The 24652-nt window shown below is 38.3% G+C and overlaps 1 protein-coding gene across 12 annotated transcripts in view; it reads right to left on the reverse strand.

Moving 5' to 3' along the window:
- The window catches only part of myrf (myelin regulatory factor), a 34451-nt gene extending 10381 nt beyond the window's left edge, over positions 1-24070 (reverse strand). For 4 of the 12 annotated variants that reach the window (XM_077210087.1, XM_077210085.1, XM_077210078.1 and 1 more), the window contains exons 1-16: positions 23535-23690; positions 12286-12376; positions 11213-11488; positions 9067-9128; positions 8557-8779; positions 6726-6826; positions 6526-6640; positions 5908-6103; positions 5735-5811; positions 5522-5647; positions 3964-4063; positions 2280-2480; positions 1975-2083; positions 922-1031; positions 679-839; positions 502-574 (exon numbers count right to left, since the gene is read on the reverse strand). In XM_077210087.1, coding sequence (XP_077066202.1) covers positions 502-574; positions 679-839; positions 922-1031; positions 1975-2083; positions 2280-2480; positions 3964-4063; positions 5522-5647; positions 5735-5811; positions 5908-6103; positions 6526-6640; positions 6726-6826; positions 8557-8779; positions 9067-9128; positions 11213-11488; positions 12286-12376; positions 23535-23583 — 2070 coding nt within the window. In that variant the 5' untranslated portion in view covers positions 23584-23690. Of the gene's footprint in view, positions 1-501; positions 575-678; positions 840-921; positions 1032-1974; positions 2084-2279; positions 2481-3963; positions 4064-5521; positions 5648-5734; positions 5812-5907; positions 6104-6525; positions 6641-6725; positions 6827-8556; positions 8780-9066; positions 9129-11212; positions 11489-12285; positions 12377-23534 lie in introns of all 12 variants that reach the window. The other 8 variants (XR_013196593.1, XM_077210080.1, XM_077210083.1 and 5 more) reach the window with 8 other exon arrangements.
- Between the last annotated feature and the right edge of the window lie 582 nt (positions 24071-24652).

Consider the following 24652-nt stretch of genomic DNA (forward strand, 5'->3'; position numbering starts at 1 on the left):
GTTTACACCGATTGAAATTTCTAGACACTGGGGGACCATACACAGGCTAGGGGAACTCATATTAATGTTAAAAAATTTCATATCATGGGACCTTTAATGCACTCACAAATCTTAAGATAGTTCGATAACCTTCATTCAGCCTTCGCAAAACATTAGTTGTTTTCATGCCTTTTGCAGGACATTGCACCATTTCATGCTCTTCTTCTTCAGTAAGATCTTTCTTCCTCCCCATATTACATGAGAACTGTGACTTGCTTAATAATGTTCAACAGTATATTTAAGTAGGTTTTCCATAGACCTAAGTAGACCTGGCAAACTATTTAACAAACCTGTCTGAGATTGATACCAGTTTTCTAAAAAGATATGAGAAATAAAACAAAGAAACGCTAAAATCTGAATGTTTATTTGTGCTAAAATCCTACTGATATGTCACTTGCATAATAACTTGAAATACAGTGTCTGTATATTTTTTTAAAAGAGGTAGTCTGTCTTAAATCATACCTTGCTTCCTGGCTTAGCTGTTTTTTTCTTGAGTGGCCCACTTCCTGTTCTGCTAAAATAGCTTCCTGATTGGCTAGAAAAAAGGAGCATATTTCTTCAGACTTCTTTACTTTGAATTCACTCAAACAGATGCACCTGTGAGCGCACAGCTTCATAAACACACACACACACACACACCTGACTGTGCCTCCACTGACTGAGCTCTTCATGCTGTCTAGCCGGCGCAGTTTGGCGAGTTTTCGGCTCCAGCGTTCGAGCTCGTCAATGCGAGTCTCCAGATTATCAGTGAGTTTGCAGAGCTCCTTCACCGCTCCCACATTCTCCATGAAGATCCGGTCCTGTAGCATCAAACACACACACATGAGAGGGAGGCAGAGAGACTGTGTGGGTATTTGTAGGAATGCGTGTGAGCGCTCGTACTTTATTGACCACCAGTAGATTAGGGATGGTCTCTCCGTTAGCACACACCACGTCTCCTCCCTCTTTCACAGCCTCCGGAAGAATCTGCTGGACCTCCTGAGCGATCACCCCTGATAACACACACAAATCCATGTTTTATGGGGATTTTCCATAGACGTAATGATTTTTATACTGTACAAAGTGTATATTCTCTCCCCTTACACTAACTCTACCCCTAAACCAACCCACCACACACAACTTTCTGCAGTTTTCGAAAAACATTTAGTATGATTTATAAGCTGTCTTCCTCATGGGGACCAAAAAATTTCCCCACAAGGACAAGGATTTTGGATATTGCCACACACACACACACACACACGCAAAGTTTCTGTTAAGCACTAGTTTTACAGTCCAAAATTAGGCTACTAAATAGTGATTATAACTAAATAATCTTTTATGAATAAATCTCACAAAGTAATGCGTGGCTCACATTTCATCCCATAATCAAAAAGAGAATATAAAAATGATATATTTAGCAGTTTACTAAAATAAAAACTAAACTAAATAAATCTTAAATAAAATAAGATATAAATATTAGATGAAAACCTTAACTTTAAAAATTTGTTTAGAAATGTTGCCTGGGCAACTAACTGAAATAAACAAGTTTAAGTACTAAAATTACTAAAACTAAAATAAAAGTGAATTAAAGCTAAATAGAAATATATATAAATTAAAAAAAAATCTAAATTACAAAAGCACATAACTAAATTATTAAAACTTAAACTAAAATGAATATTGAAAATATACAAATAAAAGATAATACAATATATTAATAAATGCTATTAAAAGAAAAATAATACTAAAATAACTGACTTGTGTCGAGTTAAAGTAACATTATTTTCATGAGCACATTTTCAGCAATGCAAATTCTCATTACTGTCCGGACACAATGATAAGAGTTAAATTATTTTGATAGCCCTGCAAATAAGCGTAATTTTTCAATGCAAAATATTTAGATTTTAATGTGAAGAATGATCCCAGCTGGGGACTGGAGCTGGTCTGTGGGGACAGTACCGGTCTCAGCAGTGGTGTCGATGCCCACTGTGGCTGCAAACTCAGGCTTATACTGATAATGCACCAGCCTCATTTGAGAAATCCGCCTCAGGTTATCAGTGGTGTCCACCTGGAGAGAGAGAGAGAGAGAGAGAGAGAAAGAAAGTGAGAGCGATATTTGTGCACTTATAAAAGCAAAAATAGCTCAATTATTCCATTATCAAATTAAAAACATGATGAAAATAGTTTCAGGGCCAATTAAAAATGTTTTCTATTCCCCCGCTGTTGGTAAGTGTGGCACAAAAGCGAGATATGCATGCACACACCTCCTTCACATTCTCCTTGGCTCTAATGTCGGAAGGATGCACCAGGGACCCCATGACCTTCACATTGCCATGGATAACCAGGGCCTCGTCCGGCCGGTCCGTGTTGATGCCCACTCGACCGTGATGATACACAGAGTCTTGCATCTGCCCTCTCTGCCACAACACTTCACTGTCACTCTCAAACTGACCTGGATTAGATGCCTGAGAGAGAGAGAGAGAGAGAGAGAGAGAGAGAGAGAGAGAGAGAGAGAGAGAGAGAGAGAGAGAGAGAGAGAGAGAGAGAGAGAGAGAGAGAGAGAGAGAGAGAGAGAGAAAGAACTAAGTAATAGAGCAATAATTTATGTAATTGGCTGGGAAGGGAAGGTCTTGTGTTACTGCAAATTCAGCTGATTTTTAAATAAATTTACACATAAAACTTTGAATACACATTTAGCATATAATCAAGATTAGGGATGCACTGATACCGATATTGGCATCGGTCCTGATATTGTAGTTGTTTTTTTTTAAATGTTCAGATACGCACTTCTGCTTGCTGTTTGCACACTCAACACACGTGCGTCATTTGGAATAAAACTAAATCATGTAGGACAAAGTACGTAAAAAGATTAACTGTTGCATGATTTTGGTATGAGTGCATCGCTACATTAGTACAGGAAAACATCATGTGATCACTGTACCGCTACACTGGAGCAGCTCAGGATGTGCGCTGTGAGATTAATTGAAAGATAAAATACAACAGAGCAACAGAATGAACGGAAAGTAACAGAAGCTTGTACAATAAATTTATTTAACAGGCATATACCGCAAAAAATTGTTTTCTTCTTCAATATTTTTGTCTTATTTTCCAGTACAAATGACTAGATATCTAAATATTTTTAAATCAAAGTACTTTTACTCAAGAAGCAAGATATTAAGTTTTGTTTTCTGAAAAATGTATAAAAATTAAACGATTTTATGCTTTAATACAAGAAAAAATATCTACCAGTGGGGTCAGAAAAATAAAGTTAATTTAAAGGGTAAACAAGTTTAGTTTTCTGACCTCAGATATTTTTTCTTGTTTTGTGTAGTCAGTTAATTTTGATCATGTTTTTTTTAGAAAACAAGCCATGTTATCTTATGTGATTTTGCTTCTCAATCTGGATTTAAGAATGTTTAGATATTTGTACTGAAAAACAAAAGAAAAATATTGAGTAAGAATTTTTTTTTGCAGTGTAATAAAGTTTGAAAATGACATCTATTCATTAAACAAATTAAGCCAGTCAATATGGTTAATTTTCTTTTGGTTTCTCTACCTAATATTTGTAAAAATGTCTAATTAATTGAAAACAGGTATTGGTAATCAGTATTGGCAAGTACAAAAAACAAAGTATTGGTATCATACTCTTTCTGGAAGAAGTGGTATCAGTGCATTCCTAATAAAGATTTATTACTTCATCAGAATTGTAATCTCTCAATAAGAATAAAAAGTAAAAAATGCCATTAAAAAAACAAATACACAAAAAAACATTGAAACAAAGAGGCAAGAAATCAAAAATAGATGCAAACAAAGTCAGGAGCATTAAACCGAATCATTTGAGCACTGCAGACTGTAACAGTAACAGTGATTGGTCAGAGGCGGATAATTGACACACAGAAACAGGCTGTGATTGGAGGAGGTCGGTCAGACAGACACGACCAGACTGACAGCGGTTACCCTGACGATGATCCTCTCGGAGACGTGAGCCGCCACCGTGAAGCTCTGACTGTGACTCTGAGCCTGAAGAGCAACTACCAGCATGAAGTACCTACACAAATACAAATTCAAATGTTTTAAATGAGAAATCAAAAGAGCTTTAGAAGACTTTTCTGTGCTATTTTGACATTACATAATATCTATGGACAGTTTAGTGACTCGCTGACGATTTTGACAATTTTACAGTAATAAGACTGAATGTTTTTTATGTATTAACTCTTTCCCTGCCATTGACGTAATTTTCCGGCCTTCCCGTGTTTTCTCTGTTATACAGTTATTACTGTTATTACACATCTTCTGAAAGAGTACTGAATCTCCTGATCAAAACACAGGCGAAGAAGAAGCAGAAACAAGTGATAGCTTATGTAAACATATGCATATGTAAGATAATGGGATAAACAGCATATAAATCAGCCTAATGTTACTGAATGAAATGTTGACCCAGGACGAGCTACAGGACTGAAGCTTTGGGAGTGTTGATGAACTCGATTTACTCCATCTGTATTTTGATCATCGTTCTGAAACCCATCTGGAAGAATGGTTTTATGAAACTTACCCACATTCAAGTGTTACAAAAAAAATGCATGAAGCTAGAATAAAACATTTGGTTACACTTTCTATGAAGCCTACGCTTATAATGAATTATAGCTCTATTTATACTTATTTATAAGATTACTATTCTATAAATATATTTATAAAGACTCATTAAGACCTATACTGCATTATAAGAACAGTTATAGTTAAGTATACTATTTATAATTACTTATAATTCATGCATTTGCGTTTTCAATGTGCATGCATGCTCATAATCCATTATACACTGATTTATAAATATTAATTAGTTACAATTACTTTTTAGTAATTCAGATTCATTTCTGTCAAATAAGTGAATGTATTGTTATTAATAGCCGTGTTGTGTTCTTATAAATACAAATTTTGAGTGATGCCGTTACTAACTTCTATAAATGCATCATTGATGGCTTTAATTAAAGTGAAAATATAGGATGCAATTTTCCCAAAGCAAATGTTACAAAATCATGAAGATGTGCTCTAAACATTTAACGTAGATTTTTTGTAAATGTAAATATGAACAATAATTCCTGTAATAAAATAATAAGGGGAAATACAGAAATCCTTAATACAAATGGTCGAAAAATGTATATTTTTAATAATTTACTTATAAGTAAGTATAAATGGGGCTAAAATTAATTATAAGCATGGACTTCATAGAAAGTGTTACCAAACTTTTTGTTGTTGTTTAAAAGCAGAGGGTCTGTTCTTTCTTTTGATATATTGCATGTTCAGAGACAACAAAATATTCTGGGGCCATGAAACTTTTATGAAAATGATCAAAAATGTTGGCAGTGGCGGGCAACTTTTTTCAAAAACGCTGACGGGGAAAGAGTTAAGTACTTTTGTCTGTGGTAATCAGATACAGGTGTTGTCAATAAACAATATATGTTGTAAGTAAACCTGGTTAGGTTTTCTTTGTCATGGCAATAATTCATACCTCTGGTCGGGGTTCGGCTTGCCTTTCTTCCTCATGTTATTGGCTGTGGTCTCGCTGAAGTGGAGACGGCCCACCGTTACCTTTGTAACCTGCTCTGGCGGCAATGTCACTCTGTAAAACAAGTGGCTAACATTTATGTCACATGCCTCAAATCCACACACTTGACATGTGATATTTCACAGAAACTCCCACAACTGGTGTAAAAAGACTTACAACACTGGTTTAAAGGGTCTTTTGCTCCGGTCAGACTGTGACTGTTCCACATTAATGGACTGATTCATTGCTTCCAACTGGAAAATACGCAGATAAATACATGCTACATAATGCAAGAGTTTAAAAACATAAGTAGCAGTAGTTATGACTGTTTTTCTGGTTGTTTGACTCACCTTGACCCCGTTGAGTTTCATGTAAAAGCATTCGATGGGCTGCAGCCCCTCACTGGTCTTCACGTATTTGGGATCTCCCGGCATTCCTATGTACACGGTCACCTGGAAGTGGTTCTTTTTCTGACACACAAATGCATCGTCAGCCAAGGAGAAGTTGAAACCCTTATCCGCGTCCACCCTATAGGTAGGCATCGGGCTGGAGAGGCAGAAAGAGAGAAAGAGAAAGAAATCAGCATGGAGAGGGTGTAAAACTTAAAAACTTAATGTGTGTTTATCATAAAACTTACTAAGAATAACCCAAGTCCTGAGCTAATTTTTTGTTTGTTATCGTTGACCTAAAGTCATGCCATTTTTTCATGATCTTTCTCTCTGTTCGTCCTCATTCCTCTCTCTTGTAAGTCAGATCTCTGCTCTTGCTCTCACTCCTACACACTGCTCACCTCATAGGAATTCCCTGGCCGCTACCATCCATCTCTCTCTCTCTTTTCTATCTCTTTTAGTACAGCCTGATACCTCCCTATACCCCATTAAATCCCAAACACACACTTTTGCCCTCAGTGTATTTCTCATTCCTCTGTCATAAATCTAAGTGCAGAGGTGTGTAGGATTAGCACCCACAGTTCTTTTCCATTGGAGTCGTATAACATAGTCCATTTGTTCTGCTGGTGCGCCTGCCACTTTATGCACTGATAGTTTGGATCCAGGTATGAGTTTTCTGCATCCTGCATCAAACCTGTGAAAGCACGAATGCACAAACATCATATAGTGCTGAAAATGCAACCGTGTTTGTATACATGTGTGTGTGTGTGAGTGTGTACCTGGCTCTTGCTTGATGATGCCCGTGAGTATCTGGGAGTTGAGAGTGCCGTTGGGAGAGTCTGAATGTTTTCTCTTCTTTGCGGGATGTACAGGAATCCCACTGGAGAATCACAAAGCATGCATTTGTTGATGTGGATAATTTTGACACATTTACATTCATGCATTTGGCAGACGCTTTTATCCAAAGTGACTTACATTGCATTTCAAGGTACACATGTAAATTCTTATCAGTTCTTGCTTTCCCTGGAAATCGAACCCATGAGTATGGCGTTGCAAGCGCCAATACTCTACTGTTTGAGCCACAGGAAAGCAGCTACTGGTGACACTGCTGGTGCATCTCTACCTAAGGGGCCTCAGCAACATTTCAAGTGGGCCGCGGGATGACTTAAAAGTATTTAAATTAATAAATTATAATTATTACATTTAAATAATGTAACTATAAATTAATCTAAATTAAAATGCAAAAAAAAAAAAAACACTGAACGTGACACTACTGAAAAAAATAAAGAAAGAAAGAAAATAAAACTAGCTGGCTGGGGCTCACTAATGACTTAAAAGCATATTTACGTTAATTTGTTGAAATAATCTAAATCTAAATTAAAATGCTAAAAAAGACATAAATCAAGATTAAAATTATTTTAGAGATTGTAACAGTATGTGTTAAATCTGTTTTTCAGAATGTGAAATAAAATAATTTTTTTTTGTTTTTATTAATTTCAATAACTTGGAATATCATCACGCTGAATTGTTGTAAAATAATATATTTAAAATGTATTAAAATGTTACATTTCTTAAAAGAGGGTCCTTCAGGTAAATAATTTCGGTCATACTCATTTAAAGGGTTAGTTCACCCAAAAATGACAATTATGTCATTAATGACTCACCCTCATGTCGCTCCAAGCCCGTAAGACCTCCGTTCATCTTCAGAACACAGTTTAAGATATTGTAGATTCAGTCCGAGAGCTTTTTGTCCCTCCATTGAAAATCTATGTGCGGTATACTGTCCTTGTCCAGAAAGGCAATAAACACATCATCAAAGTAGTCCATGTGACATCAGTGGGTTAGTTAGAATTTTTTTGAAGCCTCGAAAATACATTTTGTTCCAAAAATAACAAAAACTACGACTTTATTCAGCATTGTATTCTCTTCCGGTTTTGTTGTCAATCCGCGTTCATGAGTCCGCTGACGTAGGACGAGCTGACGTGTTATCTGGTGCACCCGAGCTTCGTTTACAGTCTGAGCGAGACGCACCCTGTAAACAAAACAATCTTTGCAAACATGTCTAAGGATTTCGACACAGGGGAAGACTTGCATTTTTTTTTTAACCAGAAATATTTATTTGAACCCGAATACACGGACGCACCAGATACACGTCAGCTCGTCTTACGTCAGCAGCGTCTTACGTCAGCAGCGTCACTGGCATCGTGAACGCGGATTGATAACAGAACCGGAAGAGAATACAATGCTGAATAAAGTCATCGTTTTTGTTATTTTTGGAACAAAATGTATTTTCGATGCTTCAAAAAATTCTAACTAACCCCCTGAGGTCACATGGACTACTTTGATGATGTGTTTATTGCCTTTCTGGACAAGGACAGTATACCGCACATAGATTTTCAATGGAGGTACAGAAAACTCTCGGACTGAATCTAAAATATCTTAAACTGTGTTCTAAAGATGAACGGAGGTCTTACGGCCTTGGAACGACATGAGGGTGAGTCATTAATGACATAATTTTCATTTTTGGGTGAACTAACCCTTTAAGTCCCCTGATCTATAAAAGATCAATGTCTGAGTGATAAAATGTTCCTCAGATTCTCTCTTTCTTACTCTTGTCCTTGTGGATGTTGCAGGAGTTGATGTAGCATCTGACTCTGTTGAATGTCTCCGCCCCCGCCGCTGCTTGGACCAATCGGATACTGCGAGATCATGGGCTCTGGCTTAAGATACATGTCCCGGTGCATGCTGGGATAGAGGGGGTGTGTGGGGAGAGGTGGAGGACTGGTCATGTGACACATGTTTTCGGGCGTCATTGTCCTGAGCATGTGCGAATCTGGGATGGAAAAATAAAAAGCGGACAATACATTTTTTATATTTCCTTAAAAAGCAAGTTCTTATTCAGCACCCAACAAAATCCAGCAGTTAGCTGTGTTAAATAACTGTTTTTGTGTCCACATTTATCGACATTATATTCGAAAACTAAAAGAATAACTAAACAACTTTCTGTTAATGTTTTTTGAACCTTTAATAACTTGCAATCTTGATCATTTAACACTGCTGCATCTCCCTGCACTGAAATGGTTCGATTAACATTAAATCATTCAGGTGGATTGAACTTACCGTTGGCTTGCTGGGGTGAATACGGCTCTGAGCTGGAGTCTGGAGGGGACTCGGGTAGCGTTCTGCAAAAATAATAACATTAAATACAATTTATGTACATTAAACACATTAAATACACAACAACATGAGTGAGTCAGCTTTTGGGAGGTTGCACCTTTTTTTTCTTCTTGTTTTGCGTGAAAAACCCTCTTTAATGCATGTCTGTGGGATTTTTTTCACCTGTTTTATAGTCCAGCAAGTGAAAATGGTGCATCTGATCACTAGCAGTATAACAGCACACCTCTCCACAAGACACACGATTTGAGGAATCATTCAAACAGGGGCAGGACGATACACACGCTGAAGTTGAGCAATTAAAAGTGATGCCTTAGCATTGCATGCACCACTAAACATTCAAGCACTGTAGTGAATCAGTTCTTGTTTTAATTGGAAACCCATCAAAAAGCTCACTAACGACATAACTGCTGCCTCCTTTTGGGCAACATTATAAAAGAGCTTTACTGATTGCACAATTCCTCACAGGATATCAGGCCTGACCCATTCATCTAATGTCTCAGCGCTTATTCCCAGTTCACTCCTACGTCTCTCTTACTCAGCCTTTAGTAAGAAACTAAGTATACTAGGTAAGTGTACCTGATGCAGATTTAGGACTGGACGTTTTTAGTAAAAATTGTACCTTTACATACAAATCACTTTGTTAAATTAATATTTGTCATATTCAGTGGTTGACAGCAACAAAGTATTTTTACTTAGTTACTTTACTTAAGTACATTTTTCAAGTAATTGTAGTATTTTTATGTTGAGAAACTTTTACTTTTACTTCAATACATTCCATAGCATAATATCGTAATTTTTTACTCTACTACATTTCATAAAAGAAATCGTCAGGTGCTCGGAGACGCAATAGCAGTGTCCGATTTGTGAACGAGCTGATTCTTTTCAATGAACCGGTTATATCAGTTGGCAAATCGCACCGAACGATTCATTTGCGAATTGGACTGTTCTCGAGTCAACAACTCACTGATTCAATGAATCGTTCAGAGCGAGTCTCCAGTTAATTCACAAGTCTGACTCAAAATGAGCCAAGAACTGGAAGATTTTCAGAGTTTGAGTGTGCGAGCGACTGATGTCGCTAAACGTAAGTTACAAATGCCGAATTTTAGGATTTATTATTAAACATGATATTTCAGGATTTATTTCACTTTAACACTTTCAGTTGTTTGTAAACTAAATATGCTGTAAAAGTGTGAGCTGTGAGCACAATCTCAACGGTAAAAAAACAAAACAAAAAAAAACCTGCACAACATAACATTAAAATAACGCAATTTGTTGCATTTGGATTCTTCCACACAGTTTCAAATGATATAAAAATAGTATGTTTGCATAGCGTTCTTTTTAAAATGTTATGTGTATAAATAAAATGTGACGTGTTTTTATTGTTTGTCAATACACATTTCATATTATGTATCTGTTCACTAATACTAATACTGACTAGTGCTAGCAACTGACACTTCATAATAATTCATAATTAAAATTTTGAGCAATAGGATTCTATAAAATATATAATATAAAATCAATGTAAAGTATATACAAAATAAACATACATTGATCCGTACTTTTTACTTTTAATACCCAAGTACACTTAAGTAAAAATCAAGTACTTTTGTACTTTTACTCAAGTAAAGTCGGAAAGGAGTACTTAAAGGAATAACTCACTTAAAAATTTAAATTCTGTCCTCATTTACTTGGCCTCAAGTTGTTTCAAACCTGTATGAATTTCTTTCTTCTGCTGAGCACAAAAGTGTCGGTAACCAGACAGTTGATGGACCCCATTGACTCCCATAGTATTTTTTCCCCTACTATGGAAGTCAATGGGGTCCATCAACTGTCTGGTTAACAACATTCTTCAAAATATCTTCCTGTGTGTTCAGCAGAAGAACGAAATTCATACAGGTTTGAAACAAGTAGTAAATGATGACAGATTTTTCATTTTTAAGGGAGTTATTCCTTTAAAACTATTAACAGGAGTAATATTTTATTAGGGTATGTGTACTTTTACTAGAGCACTTGATTTGTGTACTTTGTCCACCCACCACTGGTCATATTTATGTCATTTTTGCTCCTCTCTGTTCTGTCTTTCTCTTACCCGGGTGCGTACTGTCCGTGGTGGTCCGGCTTGACGTGTGGCTGTTGGGGTGTCTGGCTCTGCTGTTGCCCCGGGCAGGGGTAGTTGTGTCTGAGGTGGCCCAGCGGTGGTGGAGGTGGATAGGGGTTCTGGCAGGACTGGGACAGAGACGGGACGGTGCCCTGGCGCAGGGGGATGGGGGGGCTGACGCCACACCCTAACCCCCCTGAAGAGGATGCCCCGGCCTGGGGCGAGAGATACTGGGGTCCTGGGGCGCTGTGGACCTCTGTGAAACAACTAGAGGAAGAAAACCCAAATCACCAGCTGATGGCCAATATGACTCATTATTATCAAAATAACCACATCATCATAACAAATTTGGGGCCCTATCATACACCCGCTGCGACGCAAGTGTGTTTTGCTAGTTTCAGCCCAACGCAGTTATCATTTTCATGTCCTGCGCCACATTATTTAAATAGCAAATGTATTTGCGCCCATGTGTGCGCCCATGGGCTGCTGGTCTGAAACGAGGTGTGTTCAGACGTATTGATGGCGTGTGGCTATTTTTAGGCAACTGAAATAACCCAACTGAAACCTGGTCTAAAGTCAATGGCGCAATTTATTTATTTTTTGTTATTTCAAGAGCGCGTTAGTAATGTGTGCCTATAGGCGGGTGCACAACGCACATACACTCTGCTTATTACACACACAGGGACGTGCAGCAGCACACAAACATGCCACGTATTAAAAATAAAAGGATTCAAATGTAAAAGAATAATATTGTGTACATAATAATATGGTGAATCCGGCTTGTCCCGTAGATGGTCTGCTAGCGCTTTAACCTCGCGCACGAGCAGATCCGGTTCCTCTCTGGACGCGTTCAGTCTTTCAGTCATGGCACGAGCGCAACTGGCTTTTAAAAAGGAATGGGAGATGAGACTCTGGTTGGTTCACGTTATGCCCAAAACACATCCATTACTCATTAAGAGAATAGAGACGACCCTTTTAGACCATGCGCACCGACCATTTTTCCTGTCGTTAAACTAGCAAAAGTGACAGTCTCCAGGTTACACATAGACACTCATGTCTCTTACATGTCAGTGCTGTCGTCCTCTTTGCTGATGTATTCCTCCAGGATACTGGTGTCAATGTTTGTTGGCTCCAAAGAGCTGTTAATATCATGACCTGCAAGGGAAATAGAGGGAGCGACAGACAGAAAAAGGTAGAAGAGAGTGAGAGAGGAGGATGAGTATCGTGTTCCTACGCACCGTTTCTACAGTGATAAAATAACAGTTTCACAACATCTCTTATTCTGACGGTATCATGATTCATGTGGCTTGTTGCAACACTTCTGATCATTTGTTTGCTTGTTTAATACCCAGATTGATGACATATGTTCAAACTGGGGATCACAGATGAGGTCAATGAAAACATAAATGTCTTGCAGGTTATAGACACAACATGAGCTGTAAAAAGCCTAGAGGGTCACTTTCAAAGAAAATCATTTTCTTTAATTCCTCATCCACAAAGTAGCTTTTCTCTCTTTTCCAATCCTTGCCGCTCTCATCTGCCCCCCTTCTGCACTTCTTTACCAAATCTCTCCAAATCTGCACCACATGACCTGTCTGCAATCACTCTGTTTGCAACACCTGCAAAACATCACCCTGACCCAGGCCGACTGACCCTGCTCACTTAAGCCAAATAAAGCATCTTTTCTTGCACAATCTGTTTCTCAAATGCAATTTACCAGTGTTATTTCATCAAAAAAGTAAGTGCATGTTCTTGGGTTAAAAAATTTAAAATTAATCATATATCATAATATTCATCATTATGAATATGAACCCATACAAATGATATTTAACTTAAAATATCTTTTTTAAAATTTATTTAAATGTAAAAAAAGAATAAATAACTTGCAAATACATAAAATAAATTGTTTTTCTTCCTTAGGGCCAATATAAATTATAAAAAATAAAAAATTCAAATAATAACAACAAACAAACAAACAAACAAATAAATAAAGTTGTAATTCCTTTTCTCAAGTCAGCCAGAAAAAATAACAAATAAATGTAACTAAAAGAAACGGTGACAAGTTACACCACATAATATATATGCTTTCCCTTATACAATCATATAAATTATAACCTAAAATCTTGATGTTAAAAAATAAAGTTCATGTATTCAGTCCAGTACTCTGGGTTCGGGTCGAACAGCACGCCAAATATGCATTAAACTTTACTGCCTCTAACTGTATGTAAGTGTGAACTCGTGAAACAGAATTACACAAAGAAAGCAAGTTAAGGCAGCAAAGGATGGAGAGAATGAGGGGTCAGGTGGAGATATAGTCGAGCTATGAAGAGTCCCCCACTAAACCCCTGATCTCTCTCTCTCTCTCTCTTTCTTTGATAGATTAGGCCACTAACGAAGCCGGAATGTGAAGAATTCGTGTGTTAGTGTTGGGAAAACTCTCTGGTCCATCAGCCTCCCACAGCCTGAGAGGGATCACATCTCGCCTCCGTGGATGTCCTGACCCAAACAGAACATCACACTTAAAACCAACACAATCCTGACTCGCAAAATATCCCAAAGCGGTTTCCAACAACTTTTCATTGTGACCAAGAACATCATGGACAGGTTTGACACCTGAGGGACACCTCATGGATCATTTCTGTAGATGTGAGTAGACCAGGAGTCAAAGCAATCAATTATCATAAACCACTTGAGTAATCTCAAATGTGCTTTACAAAATAGAACCAAAATCTATACTGAGTAATGAAACTGCTGATCTGTAGGGTAAAAAACAACACTGATGTAAAGTTTCGAGGCGCTGCGATTGGGCTCTCCGCTCGGACAGTTTTATGAGTGTGCCAGCAGGGCAAATAGGAACGGAGAGGGATGATTTTACTAAATAAGATCCAGATGTTTCCATCCTCCTGCTGTAAATCTGCCAGACCAGAGCTGATAACGGCTGCGGGATTGACTGACGGGAACGAGAGTGGGGGAGAAGAGGGAGAGAGCGATGTTGAAAAAGAGAGAATGAGATGATTTTAACGAACACAGAGAAACACTTGCTTTGTACTGTTTTTTTTAAAATGTTTTAGGACATTTATGATGTTCGAAAGTGTGAGCCATATCGAACGTTTGTATGTGTATGTGTGCACATGCTCTGTGAAGATTACCAAAAACATGTCGTCTTGGTAGACATTATTTTCCGTTACACTGTGAAATAATCGTCACCTTGAATTAAAATCACAAGCTTACAAATGTTTTCCTCACTCAATAATGCTGAATATGTGTTGAGATTTGTTCAGTGTATGCTTGTTTTAAATCTTGTAAACACCACTAAATCAACTCAAAATGCTAAACTGATCTAGATAAGTATATATATATATATATTGGCTGATCAAGAAGTATTTAGCATGAAGAACTGATGATTCTGAACATTTGCCATCACTGAAAGGGCCAAATCAGAAACTCTCCCTCGAGAGCTCATTAATCACAGTCAACAAAATGTCATACATCCCATCCTCCCTGTCTCCATTTATATCTCTCTCCCTCTATCTGTCTTTACCTCCCTCTGCAACATACACATACATATGCCCTGTTCCTCTACATCTCCCCATTATTTTCTATGTGAAACCGATCATTGTATGCACGTTCTTATGCATGTTAATCATTAAGCTCTAATTCACACCAGAGTAAAGTATGATAGAGCGAAGTCCACAATATTATCAAATGGTAAACACTACCCAGAATCCTCTGGGCTCCTTAGAAAGACAAAAACACACACAGCATCACCGTGATCAATACACCATTCATTTGAGTATCCACACAGTTAGAGAGGAAAACATTTGTCTTAGTTAAACAATCATTGATGCGATGAGAGAACTGTAAAATCGCAATCAGTACCCGACAAAACACACATAGATATTGTGAATCTAACAAAAATAAGGTTTTTATTAGACATTTTACTGGAGTGTTTCAGCAATCAAGCTGTTAAACCATGATGTCAATTTGTAGGCCAACCGCCGACATGATGCTAAGGTGGTTGCTACTGAGTTTTTAGTCTTTTTAACCATTGCTAGGTGGCTACTCACTGGCTTAAAGGATCCCACCCCCAAATCTCTATGATATTAAATGGTTTGAGTTCCTCCTTCGAAACATCTTAAGTCTGTTGGTCAAAAAACTCAGAAAAGTAACAGCAATCATTCATGTCGTACAAATAATGAAGAGCAAGTTACATGCTAACGGATTAGGAGTTTGTTCATTTAGCAAACAACACTAATAATCTTCTCTGTATGAATACAGAACATAATTTCCATTGATTTCCATTTGTTCACACAGAAATACACACATTTATATATACCACACATGCACACACACTCATATACTCTGTATAGGTTACTGAACAAATGCATGAGGTCTGGCAATGTGAATACGGGTAATAAGAAAAGACAAGAGAAGTCTACTATAAAGATAAAGAGGGTGTGAGAGACACAGATAGGATGAAGAGAGAGAAAGAGAGACGGTACCTGCTCGAAGCCACAGCATTTTGCTTTAGGATAGACACAACCTACAAAACTGAAGATGTGTGTATATGACCCAGTACGTCTCTCATATCCTTCCGAACAACATACACCTTTCCATCTCGGAGCTCAGCTGGTGGGTACAGGGTTACGTGAATGTGTGTGTCTGTGTGTGTGTCTGTGTGTGTCTATGTTGTAATGCAGGATTAGGTCTCAGTCATGAGACAGAGCTGTACCAGGCCACCACACACAGTTCTAGTCGCCCACCAGCACTGAATGCACCGGCCGACCTGAGCTGCTTACCTACACTTCACGAACACCCGAGAGAGATCGAGAGAGAGAGGTAAAGAGCAGTGAATGCATTCATACTGTCAGCAGAGGAAGGAAACATGCAAAAGTCGGGTAACAATAAGGAATTCAAAGAATGCTACATTTTTGGAGGGGTGTAACACATTAGCAGTCCCACATGCATCAATATTGTCAACATCTCGGCCCAATTTTAACCCCAGTGCCCCAGTTTAATCCCCACTAACATGCCACTAGCCAGATTATCTGGTGTGGTCCGATCAGATCAGAGTTTAAATGTCCCATTTTCAACAAATGAAAAGATCTGCATATGTTATGAGTGCTGGTCAGTGTTGTGCCTGAACGCGTTCATTGAACGATAGTTCATGAACTCGTTCATATTTTGGGCGAACGTGAACTGAACCTAGGCTAACGGTATTACTGCCTGATGAACGTTACTGTGAACTCAGGTTTCTGTGAACTCTGTGAACACCATTCATTCTGGTGTCTGAACGGCAAGCTCTCTCAGTTTAACTTCGTTCAATAGGGTGCCAGATTTCTATAGAGCCTTCCAGTTTTAACCCGGCTAAAACACAAAGTAAACAGGCCTTAATATGTAGCGGGAAAAAAAACAATCTGGCAACACCAGCCACCAGTGTCGCACCGCCGCATGCGTCATCTAAACAAAAAGCATCAAGGAAGGGTCTAATGAGTTTTATGACAAGGTCAGTGAGGATGGGAAAAATCTTACATTTCTGTTCAAACTTTGCCTGCCGATAAAATAATTGCTGTCTGTGGTTCTATATGGGCTGTGGCAATAATTTTGAAAAATAGCTCGCAACAACATATGGATAAAAAGAACTATGAACTAGTTCAAAATTTTAAAGTATGAACTATGAACTGAACTAGTTCATTTTAAAATTTGTGAACTGAACTTTGAACTAGTTCATGTGGAAAGTGACCTTTCCCAACACTGGTGCTGGTGTCAGTGGCAGAATCTATGCAGCTGCACCTCAGCGCCATGGAAAAAGAAATAAGATTGTATCCATATGTGTGGATATAATGATGACAATATTTTTTTTTCTATTGAGTTGTCCTTGAGAGCTCCACACAAAAACAACAACATCATGACCAGTGTAATCTGATTCATGAGCAAATGACTCTTATGAACTGATTCTTTTGATTCATTCAGAAAGATCACACCGGCTGCATCTGAAATCTTCCCTTCCCTACCATTAAGGCGGAAAACAGTAGCCTATGTTACAAAAGTTGTATGTCCGAATTCCCAGTACTTTAGGCAAAAAGTACCCGGATGGCCTATTACTTCCGGTGAGATTCTGAAGTGCGTATATGATGGACACTTTACTATCCCATGAGGCCACGGGAGAGGATTTGTGAATGGAGGTGAAGTAGGTAGGTCACATGATCACTTTTTTAGCGATTGTGGAGTAATTACTTATTCAAAATAAGTACCTACTCAAGAGAGTATACAATTTCGGACGCAGCCAAACTCGGGGGTTATTGGTTTGAATCAATCTGATCAATCTTTTACTGAATGAACTAACTGAATCAGGTAAGGTTAATGAATCAACATCTGACTCACTTAAACTGCAAGTTACTTTCATTACTTTTAGTAAAGAAACAGAAATGTAAATATTAGATAAAAAACTAGAAATGTAAAAAAGTACTAAAATTACTTTAACTATAAAACACTGGAGTTCTAATAAAACGAGGGATGTGGGAATCGGATCACGGTCACCTGAAATGGGGAAAGTGTGTAATTTTTAGTTTGTTGTAATGGAACTGGCATGTGAATGTTACAGGCCTGGCTGCTCAAACACAATGCATTCCAGTGACAGCAATACACTGTTACATGAGAGAGACCACGCGCAACGGCCAAACCATTCCCTCAATCAAACATCAGCCCCGGGAACCATCTGTACCCGCACACAAGAGTGATCCATGACTTGCTGACATCGGGCTAAATGTGACCTAACCTGCCTGAATATTCTCACAAAAGTCAAGAAGTGCAAGACTGATATTTTAAGAACATCCCACAGGAAAGAGAAATCACAAATGAGATTTAGTTATTTGACTCCCAGACAAGAGTCTTCTTTTTTTTTCTATCGGTTATCTTTTGAATCATTAAATATTACATAATAGTGAAATCATTTAAATACATTTTAATGATTATTTGTATATGTTATCAATAAATTGGAAAAAAACATTCATTTTTTCAGCAATTTCATTCTGGATGATACAGCTGCAGAAAATACACATTTCAACTTTGAAGTTACCATGAAACAGAACCTGCGATTGTCTTTTCTTCCCGATTGTGACATAACTGAGTGAAACGGCTAGCATGGCAAGCCAGACCTATCAAGATGTTAAGTATGGGAACTCCCAATTGGCATACCTCAATCCGAGGGGCGGGATAAACTGTTGTCTTTCAAATTCCCTCTGCACGCAATAGGACAGCGCTACAACCAAACAGAGCAACGGACGGCTGTGGCTGAGTGAGTCCCATGCGTCCCACCAGCAGAGCTAGTTGATATATTAAACTTTTGCCGTATCCGGTCGTCAAAACTCCGAACACATCTTCCTTTTTTAAGAATGACTTAAGTGACGTTCTCTTAACTCCAAGTCATCCAGAGTCGCGGCCAAAGCCGATCCGAAAGACCGCTGTTCACCAGCAGCATCTTCTTTGTTTTCAAGTAGCAGGGAAATCACCTAATGGAAATCACACGCAACTCTGCCGTCATTATGTTAAGCCCGCCCACAAACTCTATACACGATGTGATTGGCCTGACCAGAGTTTGGTTTTTCCAGCTCGAATGCCAACGGAGAGTTGCTAGACCACACTTTGCTGCAAAATAATTTTTGCTGCCGCTAGGGTGCGTCTAGATTTCTAGGCTATGAAACGGCTTCTCGAATGAGGAAAAAATGTGGGGCGGTGCTTGATTATGTCCAAAGGGAATTGATTGGATGGTTGTGGTTTGCTATTGGTGGATCTCATGTGAGTGACAGGTAGTCCCGTCTTCGTGCCAGTAACACATCATCAGAGAAGAGAAGAGAAGAGATGTTGCTACAAGAGGGAGGGGAAGCTATTTTGATTGAAGACAAAAAACCAACAAGAATTAGAATTGTCAAATTTGATGTCATGTCGACTTTAAATTAAGGATGTCTGAAACGAAGTTATTGTAAATTTTAAAGTTGACATAATTCCCCAAATAATTTTAGATCCTTTTAAGTAGAAAAAAAAACTCTTTAAAGGTGCATTGTGTAAAATTTAGCGGCATCTAGCGATGAGGTTGCGAATTGCAACCAACAGAAGTTACGGTGGCCGACAGGAAAAGATGTCGTCTGAGACAGCAGAGAGTAGCAGTTCAGCTCAATTATTCAGAAAAACAATTTTTTATTGCGAATATTATTGTTACTTGTTCATCACTGTGTCAGTGTTTTATTCACTGACTTTAGCATGAATTCTTTGCATGAATAACAACATAGTGACGAAACGAGTTTGTCCGTTTAGGGCTCCTGTAGAAACATGACGGTGCATTTCAATATAAGGGGACCCGCGGTGTATGTAGACAGAAACTGCTCATTCTAAGATAATACAAATATAACGGTATGTAAGGTCTTTATACACCACTGAAAACATAGTTATGTATATGATTTTGCTTTTTTGTCAACAGAGCCTCCTAAAAATTACAACATGCACCTTTAAAGTAAACTTTGCTGGCAGCCATCGCCTTGGGTGGCAAAGGGGTGAGTTTCGTGTTATGGAGCTCACGGATGGGTTGCGGTCCAAAACATCAACTCCTATGCTGGTTTTTCGACCAATCAGCTCTGTAATACACAGTGCCTGAGTACTTAATGTGTGCTAGTGTACCAAAACTGATACATGTGTGTTTCTGCTTGTGCATGTTGGCATGTGTGTGTGTCTGTGTGTATGACCTGTGCCCTGCCGTTATCTCACCCCACCCACAGCATGTATGAGTGTGTGTATGTGCATCCATCTGTGTGCGTCTGTTATCTCTCTCCCTCGCCCTGTCTGCACACTGTCACACTAATGGAGTCGGAATGAGGCAGCGATAGCGAAAAAGAGACGCGCGAGAGAAAGAAACATTACTCGCACCTCATTCTGTTTTTTAACAGTCTTGTAGGTATGCTAGGAATGATCCAGTGCATTAGAGAGGGGCATGCGTACCCTCTATAAGCAGCTTATGGCTACACTCAATCAGCCTAAAAACGCTTTCTGAGCGTTCTTATGCCACAAGGGGTTTCGGTGCTAGATATGTTTAGAAAAATATCCTCTCCTCATCTCAGAACCAAAGGAATAAAAGCCATTAACCGTTTCCCAGAGTTCCTTTCAACACCTTCAATCGTCGAGCCATCCTTGCGAATAATGAAAACACAGAAGACGTTTATCAGGGCTGTTTGTTTACTTTGTGAATGTCAATCCATTCCTCTCAAATGTATTCGCCAGCTTGAGACAAGTGAGACAGTGTGAGACAAACTGTGCTCAGATTTGCCAAGATATCAAAGGGTTTGTTCACACGTGTAGTTCAGTTTGCTTGGTTCGTTTGGTCCAGACAAAAAAAAAAACATTTAGTCCTGTTCCGCTTAGCGTTCACATTGGCATTTTAACACTGAACCTAGATACCGAACCTAAAGGCATAGGGATGTGTTCACAACCTAACTGGTCAGCTTTTATAACGTATATTTTGCGACGGAACTTACGAACATCCAAAACAATGCTGTGTTCTGCGATAAATGCGTTTTTGACCAGCTGACAACTCGTGAAGAGCTTATAAAATGTGTAAACGAGTCAAAACAGTGTCAGGAATCCCTCCGTCACACAAACCCAGATCTGCTGTGAGGAGACGCGGTTCTGACGCCTGTACCGAACTGTGATGGGCAACATCGCGACTATAATGAGAAAAACAGGTGTCCAGGTATCCATTCTGTTCTTTTTAGGGTCACATCTTGTGACATCATGTCCTGTTTTTGGTTGGTTCACATGTCTTTGGTCCGTGTTGTGTTCATATTTTTCAATCGAACCGCACCAGAGTTTGTTTAGAAGTGGAGTGAGACTCATCTTTTCAGCGTCTCCGCTTGTTTGTTGAGCACCAGGGTTCAGATGGCAGCGTTCACACTTATTCACTAACAGAGCAATCGCACGAGAGTTTGTTTTAATCCAAACAAACATACAAAGTGTGAACACACCCTAAACCTCAATCAAAAGTTTAATATTTCAATATAAACATATCTCATAGAATTCTTCTAAGACTTAAAGATCTGAGCTGCTATCCTTTTACTGTATGACAACTGAAATTTCTGTTTTTTCCTAGGAATTGTCTGAGAAACATCCAAGACAAACTTGATATTTGAGTGAAACTCTATTACATTGTTTGAATTTCGATAGAGCGACATCTGAGCAATACAATTTTCCTCTTGGACAGCTGAGGGTCAAATAAGACAAACAGTTCAATCTGCCTCCTCTTTTGTGCTTTGTGTTGCTGTACTCCACAATGGATGTTCATTTAAGACACCCCCCTCCCCGCTTCACTAAACACACAAACAGAGAACAAACACACTGAGCATTCATTGGGAATTGTGAACGTGGAGCACAATCAAAAACAACAACCAGTCATCAATTCAATACACACAGTCAAGTCAAATAATAGAAAAACTTCAACTGATATTTCTGAGTACTTGTGTGCCTCTGGGGAAAAGGCTGTCAGAACATCTCCAGCATTTTCTGCCTTACTCCCCAAATGAAGAATGTAAACATGTGAAACTCTCGTTAAAGAACAGTTCTTGACGGCCATGAACTCCAGAGCCCAAAGAAGTCAACAGTGTTTACAGTGAAACACTGTCATATATACAAACCGTTACACCTGCTCTGAGAACACGCACTCACGCCTAATGATGTGCCACAAATTATGGTTGGAAAATCCCTCCAAAATAAATAGTTCGGCTTAGAACCAGCCGTAAAAAAATTACGGCTTTTATCTGTCAAGAATGACAGAAAAACGAATATGACCACTCTGAGGGGACAAATGAAGTTAAAAGCTTTCTGAAGAAAAAAAAAACGGTTACGATAAGAAAGGAGTGAAGAAAAACTGCAGAAGGAAATAAATCAACACTTTGCAGTGATGTCACTAAAAGACTGAATAACACAAAAAATATATCCAAAAAAAGATATATCCAGGTCACATTTTACCCAAAAATGAAAAGGAAAAAAAGTAAGAAATGACATGTGAAGTTATAAATTAAATCTTAGTTTTAGGACCATCACAGATTTTACACTGTTTTCATGACAGCTTAGCATATTTCTCCCCAAATTTTCATTACTGCAAAGCACCTATATATTTTTTGTAATTCTCATTATTCGCAAAGTTGATTCTCATAATTGTAATTTAAAATAATAATACAAAAAATACTGCTATAAAAATATGTTAATGTTTAACTCAGACAAATACAACATGATATATATATATATTACTTTTAAAATAATATTTTTAATTTCTTACATTGTATTAATGATGAGTTGTTGGTTTTTTTTCCATTATCGTTGGAAATTGCGCTTAATATGTATTAAACTGTCATGAAAACAATGCAAAAAAATTTTCATTTTCTTTCAGCAAAACATAATTTTGACCGATGGCACGACATGGAGAAATCAGAAGATATCACATCTGATTCATTCTTTTGTTTTCATCTTATTTTCTTGCTCAACAGCCGCAACTATCTATCTACTACATTAATCCATCTGTCTCTTTAGTTTTCTTATTCTCGTTGTCTCTGCCTTAACCATTACAAACACACCATTTATCACATTCCTCTGTCCTTCCCAGTGTTTCTCCTCAAACCCCTCCTCCTCTCTCCTCTGGATTTCATCCTTCGCTCCCTGAATCCGTACATCATCTCTCTCTTCAATCCACTCCACCTTTCTGCCCTTCCCAAACATTCCTCCCTGGGATGGCTCATCGGTGGCTTTTTATGTCTCTTGACAAATGTAATCCTCCTAAATCACACGACAATAATGTCTGAAACATGTCAAAAACATTATCAGTGAAATATGACAAACAATATGTTACTTTGAAATAGATCAACATTCAACAACAATCATCATCACTAACTAGAGTGATTTTTTTCTGAATCACTTGAAGGGTATCGCAAGCATGACGTAACATAAAACATCATCAAGGTTTGTTGAACATAGACAATAGCAGGTTCTTGAAAATGGCAATACTATGTTTTTATTATTATTATTTGCTCTGACCCTTAAAATGACTTTGACTGGTGTAACGTTAACTAATGCAGTCAGGTTGACTCGGACATGTAAGTTTTCATGTTACCTGGGGGGAAAAAACGTGATGGTAATGGTGTAAATAAAATAAGAGTACCATGGTATTACCATCTGGATCCATCACTGTATTAGGGAAGAAATAGTGATTTGACAAGCAACATCATTTTGAACTACTTTTGAAATGTCACATTAACAGGTCAATGAACTGTCTTACCCTCGAAGAATCTCTGTAAGGCCTCCGTTTCATCAATCACTCCATCCATTCTAGCGGCTCCCGCTTATAAACTCCATGAACGTGAACGGACGATCCTCCGGCGCGCGGGAGCGGCGGGAGTCGCGTGCACTTCAAACTCTCATCATCCCTGCTCAGCAACTTAAATTATCTTTATATAACAACACGCCTCGGAACTTACTCGAACGAATTCACTATCAATATCCTCTAGATAATTAATGAATGTTATTTAAAAACAGTTTCAGATCCTTTCGTAAGTAAAAAAAAAAAATCCTTTTTCTGAGATTCTACCCTTGAATGTCAGGTGGAGGCATATTCCAGTTTTTCCCCCAGATGATATCGTTTATTTGTTACAGCGACACGTCATAACGGACTTATTTAATAAAAAAAATGGTCATTTGAAGATGGAAAGTGTTTTTATTCGATAAAAAATTATCCTGTGAGCAGGTTTTGCGCGCACCAACCTGCGCTCGAGCCAGTTTCAGGCCAGTTTCAGTGGTACGCGCTCAACTTCCTTCTCTGCGCGCTCTCGCTCGTCTTGCGCTGTGCGCGCGCGCGCTCCAAGGGCGAGCGCTTAAGCCAAATGCCCCTGAAAATATAGTTTTAACAAGGATTTCCATTGCAGTTTGCTGTTTTACGTGTGAAAGTGACTTTTCGGGCCAACTACAGAGGCAGGTTTTCTATTAAAATAAACCTCTGCAATTGATTTAAGTAGGCTACTGCAAAAGACAGCTCCAAAATACAAACGAGACAGCATACAGTTGGCCTTTAACAAAGACAGTTAACTAAACAGACACATAAACAAACATAATAGCATCACATAGGCATTACTGACCGTTTTTGCAGAGTTTACAATATGTAAATGAGTGATTTTAGGTATAGGCTACTTATATTTTTCAAATTCTGAAGTTCATTTATCATTTACACGGTACTACTCAAAAGTAGGCTACTTTCAAGAATACCATTGTATATTGAAATACATTTTTTTAAGTGTATATATTATTTAGTACCATGGTAACCACTAGCATGATATTACCATCCATACACTGTAAAAAAAACTTTAAAGCTGCTTTAAATTTTTTAAGTACAATCAACTTGGA

The sequence above is a fragment of the Siphateles boraxobius genome, unplaced genomic scaffold (assembly GCF_051911475.1).
Source record: "Siphateles boraxobius isolate OS27281-9 unplaced genomic scaffold, OSU_SipBor_1 65, whole genome shotgun sequence".
Taxonomy (NCBI): Eukaryota; Metazoa; Chordata; class Actinopteri; order Cypriniformes; family Leuciscidae; genus Siphateles; species Siphateles boraxobius.